Source organism: Ambystoma mexicanum, chromosome 3p (assembly GCF_040938575.1).
Source record: "Ambystoma mexicanum isolate Mex_15411 chromosome 3p, UKY_AmexF1_1, whole genome shotgun sequence".
NCBI classification, from domain to species: domain Eukaryota; kingdom Metazoa; phylum Chordata; class Amphibia; order Caudata; family Ambystomatidae; genus Ambystoma; species Ambystoma mexicanum.
Window position 1 is genome coordinate 522,801,743 of NC_090925.1, and position 23,812 is coordinate 522,825,554.

The 23,812-nt window shown below is 45.9% G+C and overlaps 1 protein-coding gene across 1 annotated transcript in view; it reads left to right on the forward strand.

The window, feature by feature from the left end:
- The window catches only part of DNTTIP1 (deoxynucleotidyltransferase terminal interacting protein 1), a 184,132-nt gene extending 162,815 nt beyond the window's left edge, over positions 1-21,317 (forward strand). The window contains exons 12-13 of the mRNA XM_069651219.1: positions 20,166-20,221; positions 20,774-21,317. Of these exons, the coding sequence (XP_069507320.1) occupies positions 20,166-20,221; positions 20,774-20,882 (165 nt within the window). The 3' untranslated portion in view covers positions 20,883-21,317. The remainder of the gene's footprint in view (positions 1-20,165; positions 20,222-20,773) is intronic.
- Positions 21,318-23,812: the final 2,495 nt, after the last annotated feature.

Here is a 23,812-nt window from a genome sequence, read left to right on the forward strand (position 1 = left end):
CGATATATACTTTTCCCCAGGGCTTTTAATTGACATTTACCTCGTGTGATCTCTCACAAGTCTGTGGCTTGAGAGATGTTGTTTTAAGGGTTTAACTCAAACTTTTGCAGGTCTTGCCAAAATTAAAAAAAAAGCTTTGGTGAATGTTTTTCTGCTCTACTTCAGAGCATGCATGTCTGCTTACATCTGCTCTACCCGCTTTTTTGTCAATGGGGAATGTCTGTGTTTAATTCGTTATATAATGTTATGAGCACGTTTTCAGTTGCATGTTATTGATAACAAAGAAAATAGTAATTAAACTCTTTAGTCAATTTAACAATTTCTTGTTTGTATAACTGCTTTTTTACCTGCTTATATATTGGAACTTGTAATTAATGTAGTAATGGAATTTTTACCATCATTGTTCAATGTACCTTTATGGATACATTTTATCTGCAATAAAGTTATGTGATTAAAGAGTTTAATCAGTCACCCACTGGACTATGAAGATTCCAAGAATCATGAAGTTTATTATGAGCATTCTTAACCATCACATTAGTCTATGCTCTCAGAATTGATCTAACTTTTCATAACATCTCACTAAATCATCATGCATTGATTTAAAAAAACTATGATGTTGCCACTGTTTGCAACTATAATTATTTAAATCTATGTGAAACGTTTTTGCTTGTTGCATCTAGTTTGGAAAACCATTATTAACTAGAGTTTTAAAGGTGTCGTTGGATCCTTGCTTATGAATTGTTTCGAAATAAAACAACCCCAAGCTATATAATTGCTTGTAAGATAACCATGTTTCAAAACCTATTTGCATCAGCACACTGAGTGCAGGCTAGCCTCTATTATGTTGTGTGTGCAGCAGTGGCTAGCTTTTGCAGTACATATTACTTATTCCACCACCAGCGAAGCTAGGGGGCAGGAGCCCTGTCCCACTAGGATTCCACCATGCATCAGGAGAGGCGCTCCTCCAGCCACTGAGGACACTGGATGGTGAGATTTGCAGAAGCTGCTCTCCAACGGCAGAATATTTTGAAAATATAGTTGTGCTCTTCCTCCCTTACCGCAGCACCATCAACGCAGTTTTGAAAGGGCTGCACCTCCATTAGTGCATGCCTCACCCCACCTTTGTTCTGATACCGTTGTTTACATGGTAGCCAGGCAACGCGTCCAATGGGCGTCTCACTCGCAGCGACACTCTCAACGGACCACCATGTCCTGTCTATTTGAATTTGGGCGCTCACATTGGCTATCCACTACGTTATCAGCCAAGTGCCTAGATCGATAGGCGAAGCCGGCTGCTCAGACAAGGGCTGCGATATAAGCGCCTTTCTGAGCCTGTCCGTGCTAGGCCATCCATTGTCTGTCCACCTAAGTGTTCATCCAGCTCGTGAACATGCATCTCCCTGATTGTGAGTACTTCTATGCTAATTGCCCACTCCTCACCCACACTTTGCCAGCGTTAACCGCTCATCTGGCCCACATGTAGTTCTCTTCTTCTACCTTGTATTCAGGTAGGAGTGCATATTCCGATTGTCGCTATGTTCACTCGTGTAGTTTTTCAAACATAATTGTGCTACCCAAACAGTGCTTAGTCTAAAGTGCTTACATCAGATATCACTGTACTGCTGTGACCCCACGCCCCGCCTGTCATCAATGATGCTATGTTTGCCCTCCTGGTCGTTGGTGAAGCATATGGCCCATACCCCCCCCTTAACTCCTGTGATGCTGTGCCTTTGTCTGACTGTGGCATCTGTGTGTATTGCCTCCCTGCTACCTGGGTGGGCACTAGGCATTTCCCACTGTGGGACTTCCTCACTCTATCTATGTAACTAAAAAGTATTCTTGAAATGTAACTAAGAAAACATTCTTGAAATGTAACTAAGAATATATTCTTGAAATGTTTCTAAGAAAGTATTCTTGTAACAGCGCCACGATGCCTGAGGGCTGCTGTGCGCTTTATTCATTTATAAAATAAAATAAATATTACCTCTGGCCTAAATCCCCTCATCAAAAAGACGCAATCTTTAGGCAGCTGTTGAACACCACATACTGTGACAAATCGCAGGTATTCAGCCATTCTCCCCAGGGTTAGCCCCTCAACCCCCTGTGAGGCTAGGGAGGTGAGCCCACTCTGCAAAACCCTCCTTAGCAGTCAAGACAAGTGGGATCTCACCGGGAGAGACTCCCCCCTTTGGGGACAAGGACTCACGTTCTTGTGAGGAACTTCCTAAACTAATGAATTTAATTGCATACATGGGACTATCTGATAAGCCGAAGTATGTTGCATCCTTGTCTTTGGCTGAAGGCAATGCAAGCATAAACCCAATGGCATGAGAAAGGGAAGCTGTTTCTTTAATGCGAGACGCATATTTAACTGTGCCGAAGAGAGAGGAACCTGATGCGCCGGGGAATTTCCTTGGCATCATTACGCTGGCAGGTGGCGCAGTGCAAGCTAGTTGCAGAACTCGCGACTTGTGGAAAGAGAGTGCAGGACGAGATGTTGGAGTACTGGCGTGTGCAGATGCAGGAAGAGTCTCATATCGACCAAGAGATAAGTTAGCAACCCGCAGGAGGCGTGACCACAAGCTGGACTTGGTGGGCAGGAAGCCCCAAGAGCCATGCTGATACCACCCATGAAGGCAGGGAGGATCACTTCCAACCGGCAGCACACAAGTGTAAAGCAGGGGGCCGATGCAGACGAGAGAGAGAGAGAGAGAGAGAGAAGAAAAAAAAAAAACAGTCCAGAGCGAGAGCCAAGCCCAACCTCCAGCCCCTAACAAATAAGAGGTACCTGGGGGATCGGGAGGCCTGCAGGATATCACTATCACGCAGAGAAAACTTGCCCCAGTCACACAAACGAGAAAACAGGGCTAAATGTATGTCATGTGATTTGGAGACAAATAACGAGTGTCTGAGAGAGGGAAGAGACTTATTATATGAAGCTGTCACCTTGTCCCAGTACAAAGGACGAGTTATCAAATACGCAACCAAGTCAAGTAAGAAGTGAAAAGCCGTCCACATAAAGACCAATACGCAAAGAGATGCTCAACCCAGAGGTGAAAAGACTAGAAGAGAGGAGCTGAATCAGTACAGCTGGGATATAAACAGTCCATTCAAAGACATTCAAAGACTGAGGATTGATGATCGTAGAAGCTTAAAAAGAGGCAGAGGAAATCTCCAATCAAGTACTCCCGGAGGGAAAGAAAGATAATCTTGAAGGACCATCTAAAAAGGAGTCAACAGAATTTTATTTTCTTGAGGAACTACAAGAGCTGATCACAGAAACTATGGCCCTTATAGGTTTACCGGTATCCAGCCAGGAATTCCATTAGGATACCGGCAAACCTGCCTTACCGTCATGCCGCCCGTACCCTGGTATTACCAGGATATTATGCGCAGCGGAGAGACGATAAGTTCCTGTTCCCATGGCATTAAGGCATTTGTTTGCTGGTAGGGGCCTGCACTCCTGGCATGTCAGACCCCCGAGGAGATCCCTGGTCCCCACCGCACATTTGAATTGTGCCGGTCCAGAAAAAATGCGGGAGCCGGAATTACCGCCATTGTTTCCGGACCGGCACACTTATGAGGCCCCATCTGTTCTATCAAGAGGCCGTATAATTCAAGGAAATATTTTGAATGAACTCTAGGCGTGAGACCAGGCGAAGACAAGTCATTACCTTGGTGTATTTAATTTAATTAAAATTTGTGGCAGGGCCAAATATGATAGTTTGGACGGAGGACTTATTTTCTTTTAAACTTTGACAGCGAACGAGCACCATTCATTTCTTTTTATAGGTACAGTACTCCCTTTGGCGATAGGGAAAGTTAGGCCTACTATTTATAATTTCCATTAAAAAAATTGAATGATGTCCGACTCCTTCTCCCGACCAACCACAATACACGAAAACCTCCCTGTGCTTTTCAAAGCTGCTATCTTAATAACTATGAACCCAGAAAAAAAATCGATCCCATTCCCCTAAATCTGAACAGAACCAGTCTTACTTTGGGCCCAGGGAGAACAGAATCGCATGCCTTTAATTCAGACTCTGAATAAAGAGAATCATATGCTCTGCCCTTTGTCTTTTAATTTGCAAAATAAAATGTGAAAATCTTGTCGCACTGCCATTGCTTCATTGGTTTTACTGGATATACCAAAAACGTGGCCCTGGAATCCCTCTTGTACCTTCTCTGCCGCCTTCTAATCCGCTGTAATTGCCACCCTCAGCCGAGTCCAACCCCTCTTGCAAGCCTAAAAAAATTCAGTGTCACCTTTCATTTCTTTCAGAATCTCCTTCAAAATGTATACTCTCTCTGATCTTATCACAATTACTGTGTGTGGACTGGATCGGCTATTGCTCACTTGTCTTGGGCGATCGGCTATCGTTTCCAGTTTGTTTTGAAAAACAAAGGCAAGTCGAACCATGCCCAGTTCAAAATGCACATGATTTACTGAGATGTGCCGCAAGGTGGCGGGCCCACCCTGTGGGTAACGGCCCGCCAGCCTAGTTAAAGGCCTGAGCGAAGTGAGGGTCCCTTAAGGAGGGTGGCGGGCCGTTACCCACAGGGTTGGCCCGGCCACCAAGGGGCATATCGCCATTAGCATGTCTGTAGCATGCTACTCGGGTGCTAATATTTTTCTTTTTCAAACACCATCACGTTCACAGAGACAAAATACTGTACGAACATGGCCCCCTTGAAATAAGAAGGCGGGGCTCTGTATGTAGCCCCTCTTCAACTTCCATGGCAGCCAGAGTGTGGACGGGAGCAGCAGCTAACAGGTAAGTGAAATTGGTGGAGGGATAAAAAAAAGCGGGGTCAGTGGTGGGAAGATGGCATGCGCGATGGAGCTGGCCGTCAGATGGCATAGAACGCAGGCTTTCACTGGTAGTGTCAGCCCACGTTCCTAGCCACCTGATTGGCTGGCTCCCCCTCCCAGGGTGCATGTAGACCATTGAGGCCTGGCTAAGTCTTATAAGTTAACTACGCTATGCAGTGCATCTTGTTGAAACATTGCTTTAGCCTTCTGTGACTGTTTTGCAAAATTCTGCTATCTTTGTTACACTGTCCAAGGTCGATCCATATTCTCTTCTATGTTTTGACTATTCATCTAGCTGTGCTGCCTGAAAGCATTTTCAAATGAACAAAGTGTGTTTTTACTGCGTTTTGATTTTATAAAATGGGACTTTCTCATTCACAATGTATTCTTTTCTCAATAAACAATTATAATCCAATATTTATCTGTGTGTTGGTCAGAATGCTCCTTAGTGCTACTTGACAACGAAGTTCCTTTCATTTCTACGCATGTTGTGCTTTGTAAGTGCTGATGTACTAATCCTGCTGTTCAAATGATCCTGGCTAGTCCATCTTTGACTTGCATATAGGTTCACTTATATTTGTTTCTGAACGTTAACCAGTTATCATGTGCCATTCCTTCTGTCAAAAGGATGTGTTGAGAGGCCTAAATGGGTAGTCCTCCAGCAATAAAACACAGATACACGACAGGGCGGCGCTATAGTTGGGTCTAGGTTCCATGTAAGTCAGTCAATGTATCTTCCTGCTTTCTTTCCAAACCCTTCACCCGATGACGAGAGAACATTGCACATCTTAGATGGTGTTATTTCTCAAAAATGCGACGGGCGTCCATATTATGTTTACTATGGCCTGAATGGATTGAGGAGGACTAGTGGATGAAGGTAGAGTGTGTAATAAATTTGATGGAGAGGAGCAAGGGTATTGCCACATATGTGCCATGAATTAACTTTTTAAACATTTGTTGGTGTTGAAAGGCTCCAGTGCAGTCCTGTTCCCATAGGGGATGATATCATAAAGTATGGAGGAAAAGAGACTAAGGCTATGAGAACAAAAAAGTCACTACAGTCAGCAACTTGTTTTGTCTCTTCAATTGCATATCCTGCTGCCAGTCTCAGTTGGATGGGTTGGCACTGATTAAAGCTGAACCGGGAACACTTCTGTCTCTGGCGCGTTTGCTCCTGATCTACGACACGCCACCATCGAAAGGGAAAAGGGACTATATGTGTAGTCCCTTCTCTTTGGCGGCCATTTTTTTGTTTACTTTTTTCCAATATTTTTAATGCCCAACATGGAACGGGAGAATGGACTACGTAGTGCCTTTTCCCGTTCCATGGCAGCCATCTTCTTAATTTACTATGGCCCCCATTGAAAGGGAGAACAGGCTTTGTTTCCCAATCCGTGGCAGTCATATACATATTTTGTTTCCTTTTTTTTTTGTTTTTTTTTTTTGGTTGCGAAACGCCAAAGCGTCTCGCAAATGAAAAAGCACAGTATTAGTACCCCGGTTTAACGGGCCCGGGGTACTAACTAAGCAATAAGCCCCGAGACGGGGGTAACAGCTGAATACGGTAAGGCCGCCACCCCGTCTCGGGACTTATTGTTTAAGGAATAGCCATTTCGGTGTGACCACTTTTAGCACAGCATTAACAGGAAAGGCCATACTACTTCCTTGTTAAGTTTCCATTATCCTATATTTCTATAAAATGGTAATAAAAAAAGTTACATCAGATTACCCCAGCATCTCTTACTGACGATGGCTAGCTACGGTCTGTGAAGTCGAGCCCGATCCAGCTTATAATGGTTTGCAGAGTTTCTAACTGCAGAATCTGCCTACTCAGTTACTATTCCAAAGTGGGCGGGGGTGGGGGGATTGTGTATGTTGAGGAGAATTTTAATTTCTGTGCTAATTCCCTTTAACTTTAGAGACCCCCAGCTCTTTTGCTGAACTTAGGGCTTGTGATTTTTTTCCTCCTGAGTGAGTGGGACCTTTTTCTCACTCTCTCATGTCTTTTTCCTGACTAGGATTTTTGTGTTCCATTGTTTTATGGAGTCTGACAAACTCCATAGTCATCTGCTTTTTGCATGGTGACACACAGCACCTTCGGTGCAGTGCCACTAAGAAGTCCCTTGGACTTCTCTGAATGTTTAATTACATTTCCTTGGGTGAACTAACATTCCCAAGAATAGTAAGGTGATCCCTGTCTTACTTACCTTTCTCCGTGTGGTACCGGCACACACCACCCTATGTGGAGTGCTGGAGGCTTACTTAGTAATTCCCTATCCTGCTTCTCATGTGACATTTTTTTGTTACACTAACATTCTTTAACCCTTTAAGTGCCATGGGTATTTCCCCCCAGTGCCAGGGCCTTTTTTGGTGATTTCGGTATGTGGCCATTCAATGCCTTGTAACCTTTTTGTTACATGAGATATCTCGGCCAAATTTGGCTCCTTTTTTTCCCACATGTAGGCAGTCGTAACGCCACCCAGGAATCCTAGGTTGCTGTAGGGGGGTGAGAGAAAATCAGCAAAAAGGCGAACATTTGGGGTTTTTCCAAAAAATGATAACAAAATGATGTACAAAGAAGCCTGTGGTTTTTTCCTTGTAAGAGCTAGAAACAAATGGTTTGTGTTGTGTTTCCGCCCGGCGTCCCGCTACGCGGTGACGCAGGGCGTATGAATAAAGGTCCCGCCCCCGAGCATGGGAGGCAGTTCTGGGGCAGACCGCAACATACGCGTGTGTCCCTCATTAACCTCTCCTGCTAAAGCTGCGCCACTGAGGCCTACGCACAGGTCGTCACTGCATGCAGGCCCACACTACGCCAGGCCTGGACACAACACTGGCGACGAGGACGGAGACATCCTGAACACGTGTGAATAGCACAGTAAAGGCACGCATCGCGACGGCGATAAAAGCAATTTTTGCACACCCGGTGGGGCGGGGGCACATAATAAAACCCCCCCGCCTTCAAAAAAATATATATATTTTTTTTTTCCTCACACATCAATTATCCATGCGCGAATTTAAAAAGGGCGCCTATGATGTGGTGAATGGAAATTCTGAAGTTGGGAGACGCCCATGTCAACAGGAACGTCCATGAGTCAAATCACACACCGCAGGAGGCTGTAAATGCACCTACACAAAGGGGAGCACGTCATACAACAGCAACCGGCCTCCAGAAGTGCTGGACATCACACAGAAGCCTTTTTCTCTACACAATAAGGGGAGGAGGTAATCCCTGCCAGGGAAAAAGGGAGTTTACACCATAGCAACGGGCACGTCTACCCCCAGGTCAAGCACACCATCCAGACTTGCCGCAAATATGTCGGTATCAACACCTCAAGCCCGTCCACAAGGTGGCTCATCAATAATGATACAGCCTTTTGACCCCTTCACAGATCCATCTTCGGTTGGCCCCCGATGGCAATTGTGGATTCAAAAATTTGAAATGGCTATGGAATGCAAAGACATCACTACTGACAGGAAACTGAGATCTCATTTATTGTTAAATGTGGGGGATGAAGTGCTGCGCATTTTCAACGCACTAACCATTGATGATGGCCTAGATGTCTATCGACAAGCCAAGGATGCCCTGACAGCCCATTTTGTCCCACAGCTGAATCCGGATTATGAGATTTTCATATTCTGCACCACAATTCAAGAAGAAGAGGAGACTCTTGATGCATATCACACCCGACTCAGGAAATTAGCCATTTCATGTGATTTCACACAAACTGAAAAAGAAATCAGAAGGCAAATAATAAATGGCATGCAATCGGAAAAATTAAGAAGAATGGTTTTGAGTGAAAGAGACATTTCGCTAACACGAATTCTGGAATTGGGCCGCCAACGAGAGTTAGCACATGCTAGGGCAGCCCACATGGGCACCATGCTACACAAACTACATCCCACCGTCACGGCGGCCACCGTAGCCCATGTAAATCACTGTCAATCAACAAAACAAGAGGTTATAGAAAATGTTGCGCATACCCGATGGCAGCCACGAATCCCGGGTCCCACGGAATGCGGATGGTGTGGTGGACCACGACATGGACGACAAAACTGCCCAGCACAAGGAACCACATGCGGTGCCTGTGGCAGGAGGGACCACTATGCAAAGGTATGTCAGTCGTCAGGAGCCCCGCTATCACTACCCAACACACGAAACGCTAATGAGAAAAGTGGGAACAAGAAAAAGAAACAAGCTGGTGCCCGACGATTGGAGGCCACAAACTCATCTACGGAGGATGAAGGAGACGACATGAATGGAACCCTACAAACACCGATCAGGGAAAAATGGGGAAAAGGAAGAAAATTATACATGGTCTCAGCTCTCCATCACCCAACATGCCACGCCAAGGAAAGGCAGTAGGAGGCGGAAATGCCAAGTCACGATCCAAGATCAGCAAATATGGATGACCATCGACATGGGAGCATCCGTCAATGTGATGCCCATAAGCACATTTCGGTCACTACAGCCTCAGCCAAACCTTAAAAAAACGGACACATTGCTATTCGCATATGGTTGTAAGAAACCCTTACCTGTAGTAGGCAGATTCCGTACCACTCTCAGCCATGGGGAAAACAGTTTACCTTCCAAAATGTATGTGAATGCCTTCTGAGTGGCGATGCGGCAGAAGATTTGGGTTTGGTGAATTTCATCTGGAAAGTAAATGAAGCACAAGAAGTGGAGAAACTCCTGGAAACATACCCCAACCTGCTGAAAGGAATAGGATGTTTAAAAGGTAAATCAATCAAACTCCACATAGATGAGTCCATACAACCGAAAGCTGTTAGACACCGAAGAACACCATTCCACATGCGCGAACAAGTGGAAAAAGAACTGAGAACGCTAGAGAAGGCTGGAATAATAGACGAGGTAACAGGACCAACACCCTGGGTTTCCCCGATGGTTGTCACTAAAAAACCAAAGCAGCCGGGGAAGGTCCGAATCTGCATAGACATGCGATTACCCAATGCCGCTATCAAGCGAGAGCGACACATAACGCCAACACTTGATGAGATTGTGGCTGATCTCACGGGGTCAAAGATATTTTCAAAAATAGACCTAAAGGCCGGATATCACCAACTACGACTACATAAGGAATCCCGATACATAACAACGTTCTCAACACACATTGGGCTACGAAGATGTAAACGTTTAAGTTTCGGGATTTCCTCTGCAGCTCATGTTTTTCAACAGACTATTCAAGAGCTCATAAGGGACATTCCTGGAGTACTAAATGTGAGCGATGATATTTTAATTCATGCAGCTGACAGAGAGGAACACCTGAAAAGACTGCACATGCTCCTTGGCCGATTAGAAAGCGCTGGACTAACCATCCACAAGGAAAACTGTGAATTTTTCAAAACAGAGTTGTCTTTTTTTGGTTACACATTCAGCAATACGGGCATCTCACCGGACCCACAAAAGGTCGCTGACATTCAAACTGCCAGCCCCCCCACAACGCCGACGGAGGTACGCAGTTTTTTAGGCATGGCCACGTACTGTGGGAGATTCATCAGGAATCTAGCTACAATATCAGAGCCATTACGAGAGCTCACCAAAACCAACACAAAATGGGAATGAGGAACAGTGTGTCAAGAAGCATTTGAAAACATCAAGGATTCACTGTCAACTGACACCAAAATGGCATACTATGACACCAGGCTCCCCACAGAACTGTACGTAGATGCCAATCCAGTGGGTTTAGGAGCCATACTCACACAGGTGACAACAAAGGGGATACAAAGACCGATTGCATATGCCTCACGAGCACTCACTGTGACCGAACAACGATATTCTCACATTGAGAAGGAAGCGATAGCCGTATTGTGGGGATGTCAACATTTTCATATCTACCTGTATGGCAGAAAGTTTACAACATTTACTGATCACAAGCCTCTGCTACCCATATTCATGGGCACCTCCTCCCACCCACCGGCCAGAATTGCCAAATGGCTGTTGCATCTCCAACAATATGATTTCGAGCTGAAATATCGACCAGGAAATGAAAACCCAGCGGATTTCCTTTCAAGACATCCTAGAGAGGCGACCACACAGGAAGTCCAAGTGGCAGCGGACACAGAAGAACATATCTGCCAAGTGGTATGTGAAATGAGATCGAAAGCTGTCAGCATTGAAGAGATTGCGGAGGAAACACGAAAAGACCAATGGTGCAATTTGGTGAAAAACACAATTTTGTCAGGAGAATGGAACGCATTCATGAAAAATATCCACAACAAAACACATGAAGCAAAAGCATTTCTTGAGGGAATGTTCACTGTACGGCAAGATCTCTCCCTTACAGAACAGGGTTTAATCCTCAGAGGAGACCGCATTATTATCCCCGTGAGTCTTCAGGAAAGAATAGTAGCGCTAGCCCATGAGGGCCATCAAGGCATGGCGCGGACAAAAGCCCGCATCAGGTATCGAGTATGGTTTCCACAAATAGATGCCAAGGTCGAAAAACTCATCAACACTTGTTTACCCTGCCAAATCACTGGTGCCCCACCAAACCCAGAGCCGATCCAGTCACAAGTGAGAGGATGTGGCAGATGGGAAGCCATCAGTATTGATTTTTGCAAGCTATAGGAAGGTTTATATCTGTTAGTGGCTATTGATGACTACTCACGCTACCCCGAAGTAGAGATCGTAAACTCCACGGCAGCGGAAGTGGTAATCCCTGCGATTGAAAAAATGTTTGCAACACATGGTTTGCCCACAAGAATAAAGAGCGACATTGGCCCTCCATTTCAAGGCGAAGAATTCAAACATTACCTGCAAGATCTAAACATACGATACCACCACATTATGCCACATTGGCCACAAGCAAATGGAGATGTGGAATGATTTATGAGGACACTAAATAAAGTACTGAGAATATCGAGAGCAAGTGCTAGCCCGTGGAAACTCGATTTATACCGTTTCCTGCGAAATTATAGAGTGACACCACACAGCACAACTGGTATTCCCCCAGCAGATCTAATGTTTGGCACGTTGCTGCAATCTTCCATACAGCATATCCCTAACAGAAGCCCGGACAGAATTGACGATGAACGAATAGAAAAACGGAGAACAGACGCTAATGAGTTTATGAGCACCAGGAGAAGAGCGAAATCATCGAATCTTCAAGTGGGTGACCAAGTGGTCATGCTGCGCAATCCTACTAAATCCAAACTGAACTCCCGATATGAGCCAGCCCCATGGATCATCAGTGAAAAACAAGGAACCATGTTAACAGCACAAAAAGGACACCAACGCGTGACACGCAATGCGGCATGGTTCAAAGCTGTGCCATCTAACCTATGGACAGATGGTGAATGCCCCAGAGAAGATGACACCTCCATACCGGACGGTGACGAAGCTGTATCTCGGCATGAAGAGGAAAGAGCAGATGACGGAGCGTGGGAGTTGTGGAGTGAACCTGAAATGGGTGAGCAGGACACTGAAGGTGAGGCACCCCGTGAGACATTGGGAGCCAGGTCACAGGGTGGGGGTTATAGTCTGAGAGGCGCCACCCGGCCACCAGCTCGGTTGAAAGACTATGCATGTTCGGTTTTGGCTCCCAAGGACTAGAACAGATGGGAGGCACCCTGTTAGCAGTAAATGTGTTAACCCATGGTTGATATCGAGTCATTGATGCAATGTTGTTTTGTTCATTTTAGAATAAAGGAGGAATGTTGTGTTTCTGCCCGGCGTCCCGCTACGCGGTGACGCAGGGCGTATGAATAAAGGCCCTGCCCCTGAGCATGGGAGGCAGTTCCAGGGCAGACCGCAACATACGCGTGTGTCCCTCATTAACCTCTCCTGCTAAAGCTGCGCCACTGAGGCCTACGCACAGGTCATCACTGGATGCAGGCCCAGCCCCACACTATGCCAGGCCTGGACACAACAGTTTGCTGTGCTGAGTTCCCCAATTTCCTGGCTTTCAAGAACAAGTTGAGTGGAAACGAAAAAAAAAATATTTTGATGTGGTCATCAACTGTTTTGTGAGAGGTAGGCGATTTTGGCCATTTTTGCCAATTGGACATGCATGGACGGAATGGAAGAAAAGGGTAGGAAAGCCGAATTGGAGGACAGAAAGGCATATATTTCTGAAAAGTAGACAAAATTCCAAGTTTAGGAAGGGGCGATTTGCGTAGGTCAGGCAACAACTAGGTTGGGGAAAATGCCATAGATTGGGGGAAAAGCAGGAAAATGACCGAAAAAAAAGGTATGTGTTGGACATGGTTGGCTTGGTACGGCAATGGCTTCTATGAATTTTGAGAAAAGCAATGCTCTGCTACATTCCCCCGACTCTTGCAATTAGGAAAGGACACATTTTTTGTAGTGTTTTGCAAAACAAGCAATACCACATGCCAAACACTGAGCCATGGTACACAGGAGTTTTTTGCTCACGGCCTGAACAGACGCACTTAGCATGTGTAAATTGGGAAAACCAATGTGGCGAGGAACGGCAAGCATCCATTTTTTGAAAGAGCGCAGGCAGACCTTTTCAAGGGTAGGTGACTTGTGCAGGTTACAAAAGTGTATGGTGCCTAAAGCAGCGACTAAATGTAGATCACATTTGGGAAATTAAAGGGTTGTGTGACAAAGGGCACCATAAAATGGGTCAAAACGTTATGAAAACTACACAAACACAACAAATGTTATACCTTCCTGCGTTCTCACAGGTGTACCGATGAAAACGGTACCTCACATGTGTGGGTGCGCCTACCTGGGCGCCAAGGGGAAAGCCTAAAACACAGGTAACCCCAAGTCTGTCTGGACACCTGAATTTGACACTTTCTCCAGACAAGCACAACATACAGATATGGGCCTCGGGTGTCCAAGCCACCAAGGAAAACGGGGAAACCCATGCATTTCTTAAGAGGACACCCATGGGAATCCGCAGAGGAATGATTTGGTCAAATCGGCCCAGAATTTATTACCCAGAAGCCCGGCAAAGTCCGAAATGTGCTGAAAAAACCCACATTTTTCACTTTGTCAGGGGTTCTGGGTAAAACATTCTGGTCCGCTACGCGCAAGTTGGACCTCCGTGGATTCCTACTGGTGCCCTCTTTTCAGAAATGCATGGGGTTCCCAGTTTTCCTTGGTGGCTTGGACACCCTATGCCCAAATCTGTAGGTTATCTCCCCAAACCCTTTTGTGGTTACCAGTGGGTTAGCCGTTTCCCTTTGCGGCTGGATTGGTGAACCCACACATGTGAGGTACCTTTTTCTTCGCAACACCTGTAGGAACGCGAGAAGGTATGACCTCTGTTAGCAACGTGTTTCGGTGAGTGGATACAGGGAAATGTCTCTGAAATTGGCTGGAAATGAAGACAATTCTCAGACATTTCTCTCTGGCCACCCACCGAAACACACCGCCAGCAACACATGGCCTACCTTTCCGCGTCCCCACACATGTCCCGATGAAAACGGTACCTCACATGTGTGGGTGCACCTGCTGGGGGCGCAAAAGGAAAAGGGTAACCCACTGGTAACCCCCCAAGCCTTTGACAACTGCCCATTTTGTTCATGTGGGCAACCTACAGATTTGGGCCTAGGGTGTCGAAGCCAGCAAGGAAAACAGGGAACTCCATGCATTTCCCAAAAGAGGACACCAGTGGGAATCCACACATGGCCAAATTGGAGGGGCGGCCCATCTTGTGTAGCCCTCCCCAGGGGCAGATAAGGGGGGGCTGTCCTGCACTCCTCCCTGGGCTCAGCGTCCGTTCCTAGGAGCAGATATCTGGTCCCAGGGAGGGCTGCATGACATGGCACCCACTCCATTGCGGCTGTAGGGGGGAATGGGGGGCTCAACGCCCCATCCCATTAGAAAATTCCCAGACCCTTTGGGGTGCCCCACAGCCCCCCTAAAAAGCGTTCCACCTTTTTCACTTTTTTCCTTTGGTAACCCAACTCCCCTTGGTGCAGAGAGGCACATTGATGTGCCAATCTGGCCCCGGGATACCCAAATTTTACTGCCCCACCCACTGGGGGGGCCTGTCCCACCATTTTTGGGGGGGCCTCTCCCCCCAAATAGGTGGCAGGGGCACCTCATGCAGGCCTCCCTGGGCCTCCTACAAACAGCTGCGTGAGGTACACCCCCCCTCCATTTGGGGTGGGGGGAAGATGGCCCCCAGAAATGGTGGGACAGGCCCCCCAGTGGGTGGGACAGTAAGGTTTGGGAATCCCGGCACCAGATTGGCACACCAATGTGCCCCTCTGCGCCAAGGCAGGTATAGTAAACAAAGAAAATAATTCAAAATGGCAGGCTGCCCTTTAGTGGGGCTGAGGGGTCCCCCTAAACCGCTGTACAATTTTCTAATGTGAAGGGGGGTGCACCTTTCCACCCCCACCCCAAGTGGAGGGGCAGCGCATCTCATGTAGCCCTTCCCAGGGGCAGATAAGTTGGGGGGCTGTCCTGCACTCCTCCCTGGGCTCAGGCGTCCCTTCCTAGGAGCAGATATCTGGTCCCAGGGAGGGCTGCATGACATGGCACCCACTCCATTGCAGGTGGGGGAGACGGGGTCACTACCCCGTCCCATTAGAAAATTCCCCGTCCCTTTGGGGTGCCCCTCAGCCCCCCTAAAATGTGTTCCATCATGTTCTCTTTTTTTCCTTTGGTAACCCAACTCCCCTTGGTGCAGAGAGGCACATTGATGTGCCAATTTGGCCCCGGTGTGCCCAAACCTTACTACCCCACCCACTGGGGGGCCTGTCCCACCATTTTTGGGGGCCCTCTCCCCCCCTCACCCCAAATGGGTGGCAGGGGCACCTCATCCAGGCCTCCCTGGGCCTCCTATAAACGGCTGCATGAGGTACACCCCCCCTCCATTTGGGGCTGGGGAGAAGAGGGCCCCCAAAAATGGTGGGACATGCCCCCCAATGGATGGGGCAGTAAGGTTTGGGCACCCCGGCGCCAGATTGGCACACCAATGTGCCCCTCTGCGCTAAGGAAAGTTTTGTAAACAAACAAAAAAATGGAAAAGGTACACTACGCTTTAGGGCGGGCTGAGGGGCACCCTAAACCACCAGGTAATTTCTTAATGTACTGGGGGGTGACCCTCTACCCCCCCCCCACACCAAATGCTGGGGGGGCATCTCATTCAGCCCTCCCTGGGGGCAGATAAGAGGGGGGCATCTCATGCAGCCCTCTCTGGAGTCAGATGCCCCTTCCTAGGAGCAGATATCTGCCCCCAGGGAGGGCTACAAGGGGTGCCCCCATTTCCCCTTGGGGTGAGGGGGAGAGGGCCATCCCCCATTTCTGTAAAATATATCCCTGGTGGCTAGTGCCCCCCCCCAATCCCACCCAAAATTCCCTTTTCATATTTTCCTTTTCTTTTTTGTTTTTTTTTTTGTTTTGTGTTGCCCCCTTCCCTGGGGGCAGATGATCAGCCATCTGCCCCCAGGGGTGGGGCCTAAGCTGCAGGCTCCATCCTTTGGGGGGCCTGCACACTAATTCCTGGTAGCCCTCTCCCCCAGCCCCCCAATTGGATGGGGGGGCCACCTCATGTACTCCTGCCTGGGGCCATAAATCTGCCCCCAGGTAAGGCTACAATGAGTGGCCCCACCTTTCCACTTGGTGTGGGAGGGGGAGGGCCGCCACCACCATTTTATGGGGGCAAAAAAATTCCAGGCCCCATCCCCGTTCTATTTATTTATTTATTTTTTGCCCCCTTCCCTGGGGGCAGATGATCAGCCATCTGCCCCCAGGGTTGTGCACATATGTGCCCCCATGCTTTGGTGGTCAGGGTGGGAGAGGGCTGCTTACTTGATGTGATGTCATCTTTGATGTTCTGGGTGTTAGTCTTAGCAGTGCACGGTGGTGGCGCGAATTATGGTTGCTTAGCTTACCATAACTGGCGAATTTCAGAGGTTTTGGGGTTTTACTTGGAACCATAACGTCTGTTTAACAAAGTGTTTTCTTTGAATTTCATAGGTTTTCATTAGTCCAACTTACCCATAACATCCCTTTAACAAAGTGTTTTCATTGAATTTCATAGGTTTTTACCAGTGCATGCTATTTTCCTACAACTTACTAATATCATACTTAGCCAATATAGCAATATTTGTGTCTAATTTCCACCTTAAAACGCTGCCATTCCACACCATCTGGAATAATGTTTAACACTTCTATACACTTCATACAACTATTTCAACTAGTTTTGCATCCGTAGACGTCTACGAACATCTGACTTCATAGCGGACCTTCCGGACAGTGCCACATGACCATATGCTGGCGCGAAATGATGACGTGTCTGAGAACCTGTCCGTACTTCACAATAAGATCTCTGCTTGGCGGACAGTTCGGAACTGCATTTTCTACTGATCTAGGAACTTCCAACTTCAAAATTTCCCTTGCACAGCTCCAACACCTATTCCTACTCATTATCCATTAACAAGTTAGTACACAGTACATACTTTTAGAAAAACTGCTTTTTATCTTAAAATGGCATCCTGCAGAAGGCAAAAAAAGAACCCTATGACCATATTACCACAAGCCCGTTTTTCTTCCCTTTCAAATCTATCCTAATTTCGAATAACTTTACCAGAAAGCCAGACCCAGGTGCACATGGCCACTTTAATCCTATGTTTTGTCCCTTGTGGTCCTGGCCAGTAGCCAGATTGTCTGTATCATGACCTTATTCCATGACCCGGACCATCTGGCCACTGCCAATGGCAACAGGCTATCCCTCAGTCACTAAAGGTATACCGCTATGTTTTGTAGCTAAATTATGACACTATGACACTGGCACATTTGCAAAACCATGCTTTTAGGTCCTTGCCAATGCTCCTTACGCAGGTTTGCTGGAAATCCACCCATGTTTTATTTTTTCAAAAGTGTCAAATGTATGCACATACAATCGTCCTATAACCTAGCCCCCACTTGACAAAATCCATTCAGACTTTACGAAAACATCTAAATCTAGATATATAATCTTTTTGCTAACCTTTGTGTAGATTTGTCACCACATTTATAAACCTTTACAATATTTTGGGACTCCCACTCTAATTTTGTTCCCTCTTGACAGAATCCCACCAAACTTCGCAAAAACATGTATATCTTGATCTATTATCAGTTTGCCAAATGAAGTGTAGATTCATCAACTGGCACCTCATTTATAAGCCTTTACATTATTTTGGGACCCCCCTCTAATTTTGCCCCCTCATGACAGAATCCCACCAAGCTTTACATACTCACTCAGAATCAGCCCAGCAATGTACACGCAAAATTTCATGCAGTTCCATTAAGTGGCGCCAAAGTTATAAGCCATCCAAGAACTGCATTTCACCAACCCTGTAATGCTGTGGTGTTTGCAAACTTTTCAGGACTGTTCGAGAACGTCCAAACTGTTCGCGGACTTTCGTGGTAAAAACCACTCGTTTTTTTGCTTCTTGCAGCCATATTCCATCCCATCCTCATCACCCCTCACCCTCCATAGATTATTTGATAAGTTTGACAAGTGCAATGTAGTGTTTTTTAATATGTTTTTACAGCTATGTCCGCGGACACCGGCCAATGTCCCACCCAACATGGCGGGCGTATCCAAAAATCTGACGCACCTCACGCTTCACGCCAACCAATCAACGAACACGTTGGGTGTCCACGGACATGACGCATGTCAATTAGCCAATCGGTGTCCTGTCCGCGGAGCGAACAGGGAAATGTGTCCACAGAGTGGACATAGATAGCACTAATTGTTTTGCTTTATGTTTTGGTATTTTTTAAAAAAAATACTGGACGGATTTACACCAAATTAACAAAAGCACGCTTTGGGACCAAGCCGCCGCTCCTGCCTCAAATTTGGTGAAAATCCGTCCAGCGGTTTGGGCTGTAGGCGTGAGCAAAACTTTATTCCGTGTAATAAATATGTATATATAACTTTGAGTGTGTAAGTGTTATTTGGCTACTGTACTGATTTCAATTGTACAGCTCTACAGCTCACATTTCCTCTTATAAGGTAAGCCTGGCTGCTCAGTCACACTACCAACTAGTGTAGTACAGGCCTATTTTAAAAGTTGGGTGATCTAATACCAAGCAGATAAGTCTTGTGTAGGGTCACACCAGTTACACCAGTTAGACTACACTAATTCTTACCCAACAGTGTGCACCTAGCATACAAAAATAGGGACGGTGGGAAAAAGAGGCGTACGTTGCATATCATTCATACTTTTAATCAAAGAGGTTCAATTTCACACATACTGAAAAGATCCATATTCTGGAATGAATTGGACAAATGAGTAAAAGAAAGAGGCGATATCACACAAAGTGGAGATGTTGCTCTGCTCCTACTTAAAGGTATGCAGATCAGTTAGATGGAGCACAGTGACCATTCAAGAGGGTGATGCAGTTTAGAGATCATTCTGAAGAAGCAGTGATCATACGAGGCATAGATCGCTGACCAAAGGGAGCTTAGACAGAGGAGATGGAGGTGGAGGTCGCAAAAGGGGACGAAGGGAGCACGAAACAAGCATTGCAAACACAGCAACAAAATCGGAGCAAACGCAAAGATGGTGAAGAAACACCATGTCGATGCTGAGTATGCATCAAAAGGCGAGGTTGCAGAGTGGAGATTGTGCCAACAGGGTAGATTGGGCATATGCAAGATGGATCACATGAACAAAAAATGTAGAGCTTCTAAACCGGGGAAGACAGTCCTAAGTGAAACCTACATGTAGAAAACCTCTTTACAACATGAAGAAGGGTGACATTTATTTTCAGATCAACATATAATGTTTGTGTTTATTGTTGGATCTAAAATGTAAAGAAAGTATGGCCCATTCGTAAGGGCTACAGTCTAAATATTCTTTTCATCTGATCTTTTAGACACACTGTGCTTTAGAATATGAAGCAAAACACTCCTAAACCATAACTGCAGGGTTTTCTACCTTGACTGCAACGTGTGATGTTGTAGGGAGCAAGTATTGAAGTAATTTGTGACCTATGGAAAAAAACTCTCTAATGCACACAACTGCAAGATTTCTATAATTTGAAAGAGAGAGCTTGGTGCAGACTGCAGCACTCCCTATGGCATAGACAGCAGATGTTAGACGGATGTCGGTGTGTTGTCCATACAAAGGAGCATTAAGACTAATGTATGTTTAGTAAATTAATGATTTTGTTTGTGCCCTGAACCTTTAATATCTTATAATGATCTGATCCGGTTTGCATGACAAGAACGTTTTTTTTTTTTTTTATTGTTGGAAGCCCTGTAGCTGTAAATCTAAAAAGCATATTTTGAAGGAGGGATAGCTCTACTCTGTAATGAATTTGAATGTACAGTCTGTGTAACATGAGAACTAGTGCTACTTTCTACTGAATTCAGCTTCGTAACTGTGTGTAAATTAATTTCACTTGTCCTTTCAGGCCTATATGCTTCTGGAGGAGGATATCCAGGACTTGGCAGCTAGCGATGAATATAGGTATGACTAGGTCAAGAGTCTTGTGGTGGGGCCTTTTTATTGTTGCTCTCAACAGAAAATGGCTAATCTGCTCTCCTAGAACAAAACTGATATGTCCTTTGTCTACTGATGGTAGTCTCTCACTAAAACATTCCATAGCCAGCAGACAAATTCAGAGGTCTGACCAATGGCCAGCAGCCATGTTCAGTGCCACATTACATTGCCAACAGTTGCTTGCTGTCTTTTATCCCATGGCTGTCCGTGATTCTGATACATCTTCCTATTGCCTTCAGTCATTCCTATTAGTCTGTCCAGTTGTCATAGGTCACTGTGGTAAACATTCCATAGTCAGCATTTGCTTCTAATAACCTTCAACTCTATTGCCGCTCTGTATTCATAGTTCCCAGTGACCGTTCTCTGTCCATCATCCATCATAGTGACTGTTGCCATATGTCCATCAGACCTTTCTCACTTGCATGCAATTATAGTTACAATCGGTTTGATTCCCAGTTCTGAACCCAAAAGCTTTTTCTATCAGTTTTGGTCAAACCTTTGCTTTCATTGATTCCTTAGGAGCTGCCCGGAACTGAAGATTGATGAGTTAAAGCCTTTTACTCCTCCACATTGGATGATAGAGAAGATGCAGAGGTACATGGAGTCAGTGCGTACAGAGAATGAGTAGGAATACAGAGTTGGTAAAAGGAAGCCATGACCAAGGCCGGCTAAGGAGTCTGGTGGGATGCAAGAAGGTTTCAGTTTTTCTTAAGTATCAGAATTCTATATTTTCAGAGGAATCTCTAGAAATGGCTACGGAAATGGATTAACAGCTGGATTTCCAGAACAATCTCTGGAATGGACCATCCCTGAAGACCAGGGAACATTTTGAAAAGTTACCTGTGGAATGGAATGACATTGGCCCTCTTCCTGTGCTGTGAAAACATGTGTGGAACTTCTATTTTATAAGCTTGGATCATTTTGTTTTAGCGTTGAACTCTGTTCAAGTTTGTCACTATAAACTATGGATTACCTAGATGGACTTTGCTTCTCCTGATCAGATTCCATTGGCGGTCAACTGATGTACTGTTGTGACAAATAGACATAAAAGAAGTTAATCTAGTGTTTGGTGTCTAGAAGAGTGTTCCAGTGTGTGCCAAGAAGCCTTGGTTGTCCTGTTTTTCCAATGCATACTTCCACACCGACTACTTGAAATGCATAAGTTGTATTGTTGTTCATTCACTGAATAATCCTTTCCTTGTTTACTATAGTGACAGCTAATCTGGGTGGGATGTACAAAATATGCCAAAAGAAGGTTAGGTTGTTGTAGAAAGGACTTTATTCTACAAACATTCAAAGCAAATAAACAAAAGTGTCCTCTTTCAGAAAGCAAAAGAAATGTCTCTTATAACAGTTTCAAAAGTGAAAGCCTACAGGTCAGTCGGCATGATAAAGCTTGTCTTTGTCTTCCGGTTGCAGGTTTTGCAGGGTCCCCAAACTGTAATAGATTTAAGTCTGTTGGTCCGAGCCTTCCCCGGACTATGTGCTGAGGTCTTTTGGTGAGCTTTGAGGTAATGAGCATGGTTCTCCTGCAGCACCTTAATTCTTTTGGTTATGGGTAGGGGGACAAATGTTCTCTCTGCAGGGGATCTACCTCCTTGTTAGACCTCTCACGGGCACTTCTGGCTGACATTCTGTGTGTCTCATAAGCTCCCAGGTCCTCGCTGAGACTGCACTGTATCTCCTCCTACCTCAACTAGGTTCTGTCTGGGCCTACTGGAACCTCTCTGGTCTTGCTTCTTAGGGATGACTGTGCCCCCCCTTCTCTCTAGCCCAATAGGAATGTATCCCTCCTGATAATGCCTCTGTTATTTTCCCACCCTCTCCACTCTGCAATAACTCTCCACTGTGATGGTACCCTTCTCCTGCTTCATCTTCATCCACTCTCCACTGATTCTCCTCCTCCTGATGACACCTTTCTCTTGTTCCACTCTTCTCCAAACCCTCCCTCCAATCCTCTCAGTACTCCTGTCTCTCAACACTCTTCACCAAACTCCTTCCTCCACCTCCTACTTGTACACCACACACTGCTAGACTAAACTTGTTGCATTATATAGCATGGTCTCTCCTCTCTTGTGGTGGGACTTGGTGTAAATGAGGGCAGCTGGGGGTTATGCTTGCCTGTGATTTGGTTCCTCGGTTGGGGGTGATATGGTTTGCAAAAGGGCTGGCTTGAAGTTAGAAGACCTGCCACCTTCTTGGATCCTATACGGACTGTGAGCAGGTCTGCTGGCCTTCCCCCCAAGAATGCTGGTGTGGGTCTGAGTCCTTCTCTGCTTTTGTGTGATTCTGCCAAATGGAAAATCCCTCGTTAAACAGGAAAGCAGTTTGTTACATGTTACGCCCCTTAGTTTCTTGGGGTGTGTAAGTTTGTAACCCCCGTGATATTGTTGAGTGTTTTAGCTTTTTTGTTTTCTACAGGAATCCTTCTTGTCTCATTTCAGTGTGGTTTATGACTATGGGACCTTCACAATCTATGCACGTGTGCGTCTCCTTACGAGTTGATTCCCCTTGGGCCTGCGCTAAAGGAGAAATACTGCTCACTGGGAATTGTAACAGGTTGTGACAGTGTTTCTTTGCCGGGAGAGACTTTCCCTCCTGTGTCAGAGTTCCGAGTCTTGATAAGGGACTTGCTTGGCTGGGCCTCTGGAATCCACTACTTTAGGGGACTAATTTCCCTTAATGATCTTGGGCAACCCTTGTTCCTTGGGTTGGTTATTGTTAAGTTAATTGGAAATAAGGACGTGTTACGTGCCCTTATGTCTAGCCCCTGCCCACCAATAGGGTTGAGAAGGGGCCCTATTTCCTTGGGACTGTCCCCCGCCTCAGTGCAGAGATCCAGTGGGGGTGTGGTCTGGGAAATTCCTATATACCAGACCCAACATCCACTATCTTGGGGTGGCCACGGACTGTGGTTCTCCAAGGTCCGCCAGGGGACTTTGCCAAACTATGCATGAAAGAATGGATTATACTCACTGTGCCTTTCAGCGTAGGTGGCCACACTCTTCCGTATGTGCATGGAAGTGTGCATTAACTTAATTCCCTCTGTGCGTGGCCCTGAATACAATAAACCTCAACATGAGAACATGTTTGTACGATTCAGTTAGAACTCATCCTAACAAAAGTCATAGCAAATTCACTGTACTTTTATGCAGTATTGAAATAAGAACCAAAACAATTATGTATGGGTATGTTAGCTTGGGCTCCGTTGCTTATTTTCAAATCGGTTATCTAAATATTCCATTGTCCACAACGAGAGTCCATCCTCGAATCCTGATTATATCTCCACCTCGCCTGCAGCCTGTTTTTTTTTACCATCCATTGAAAGTCAGGTGGTGTGTCTCATCTCCCTATGATATAATAAATTGGTGGAGAGTAAGCGTTCCAAAAAGGCAAGATTTTGTCTCTGCCCAGATAGTTTTTTCTTTGGATGACAAAAGCCCACAAGTGCAGTGATTGTAAAAATATAGAAATGACAGGCTGTGGTCTGGGTATCTTCCCTCATATATTATTTGGTACATGTCCTTATAACTTGCTGTACTCCAAAGGGGCAATCGC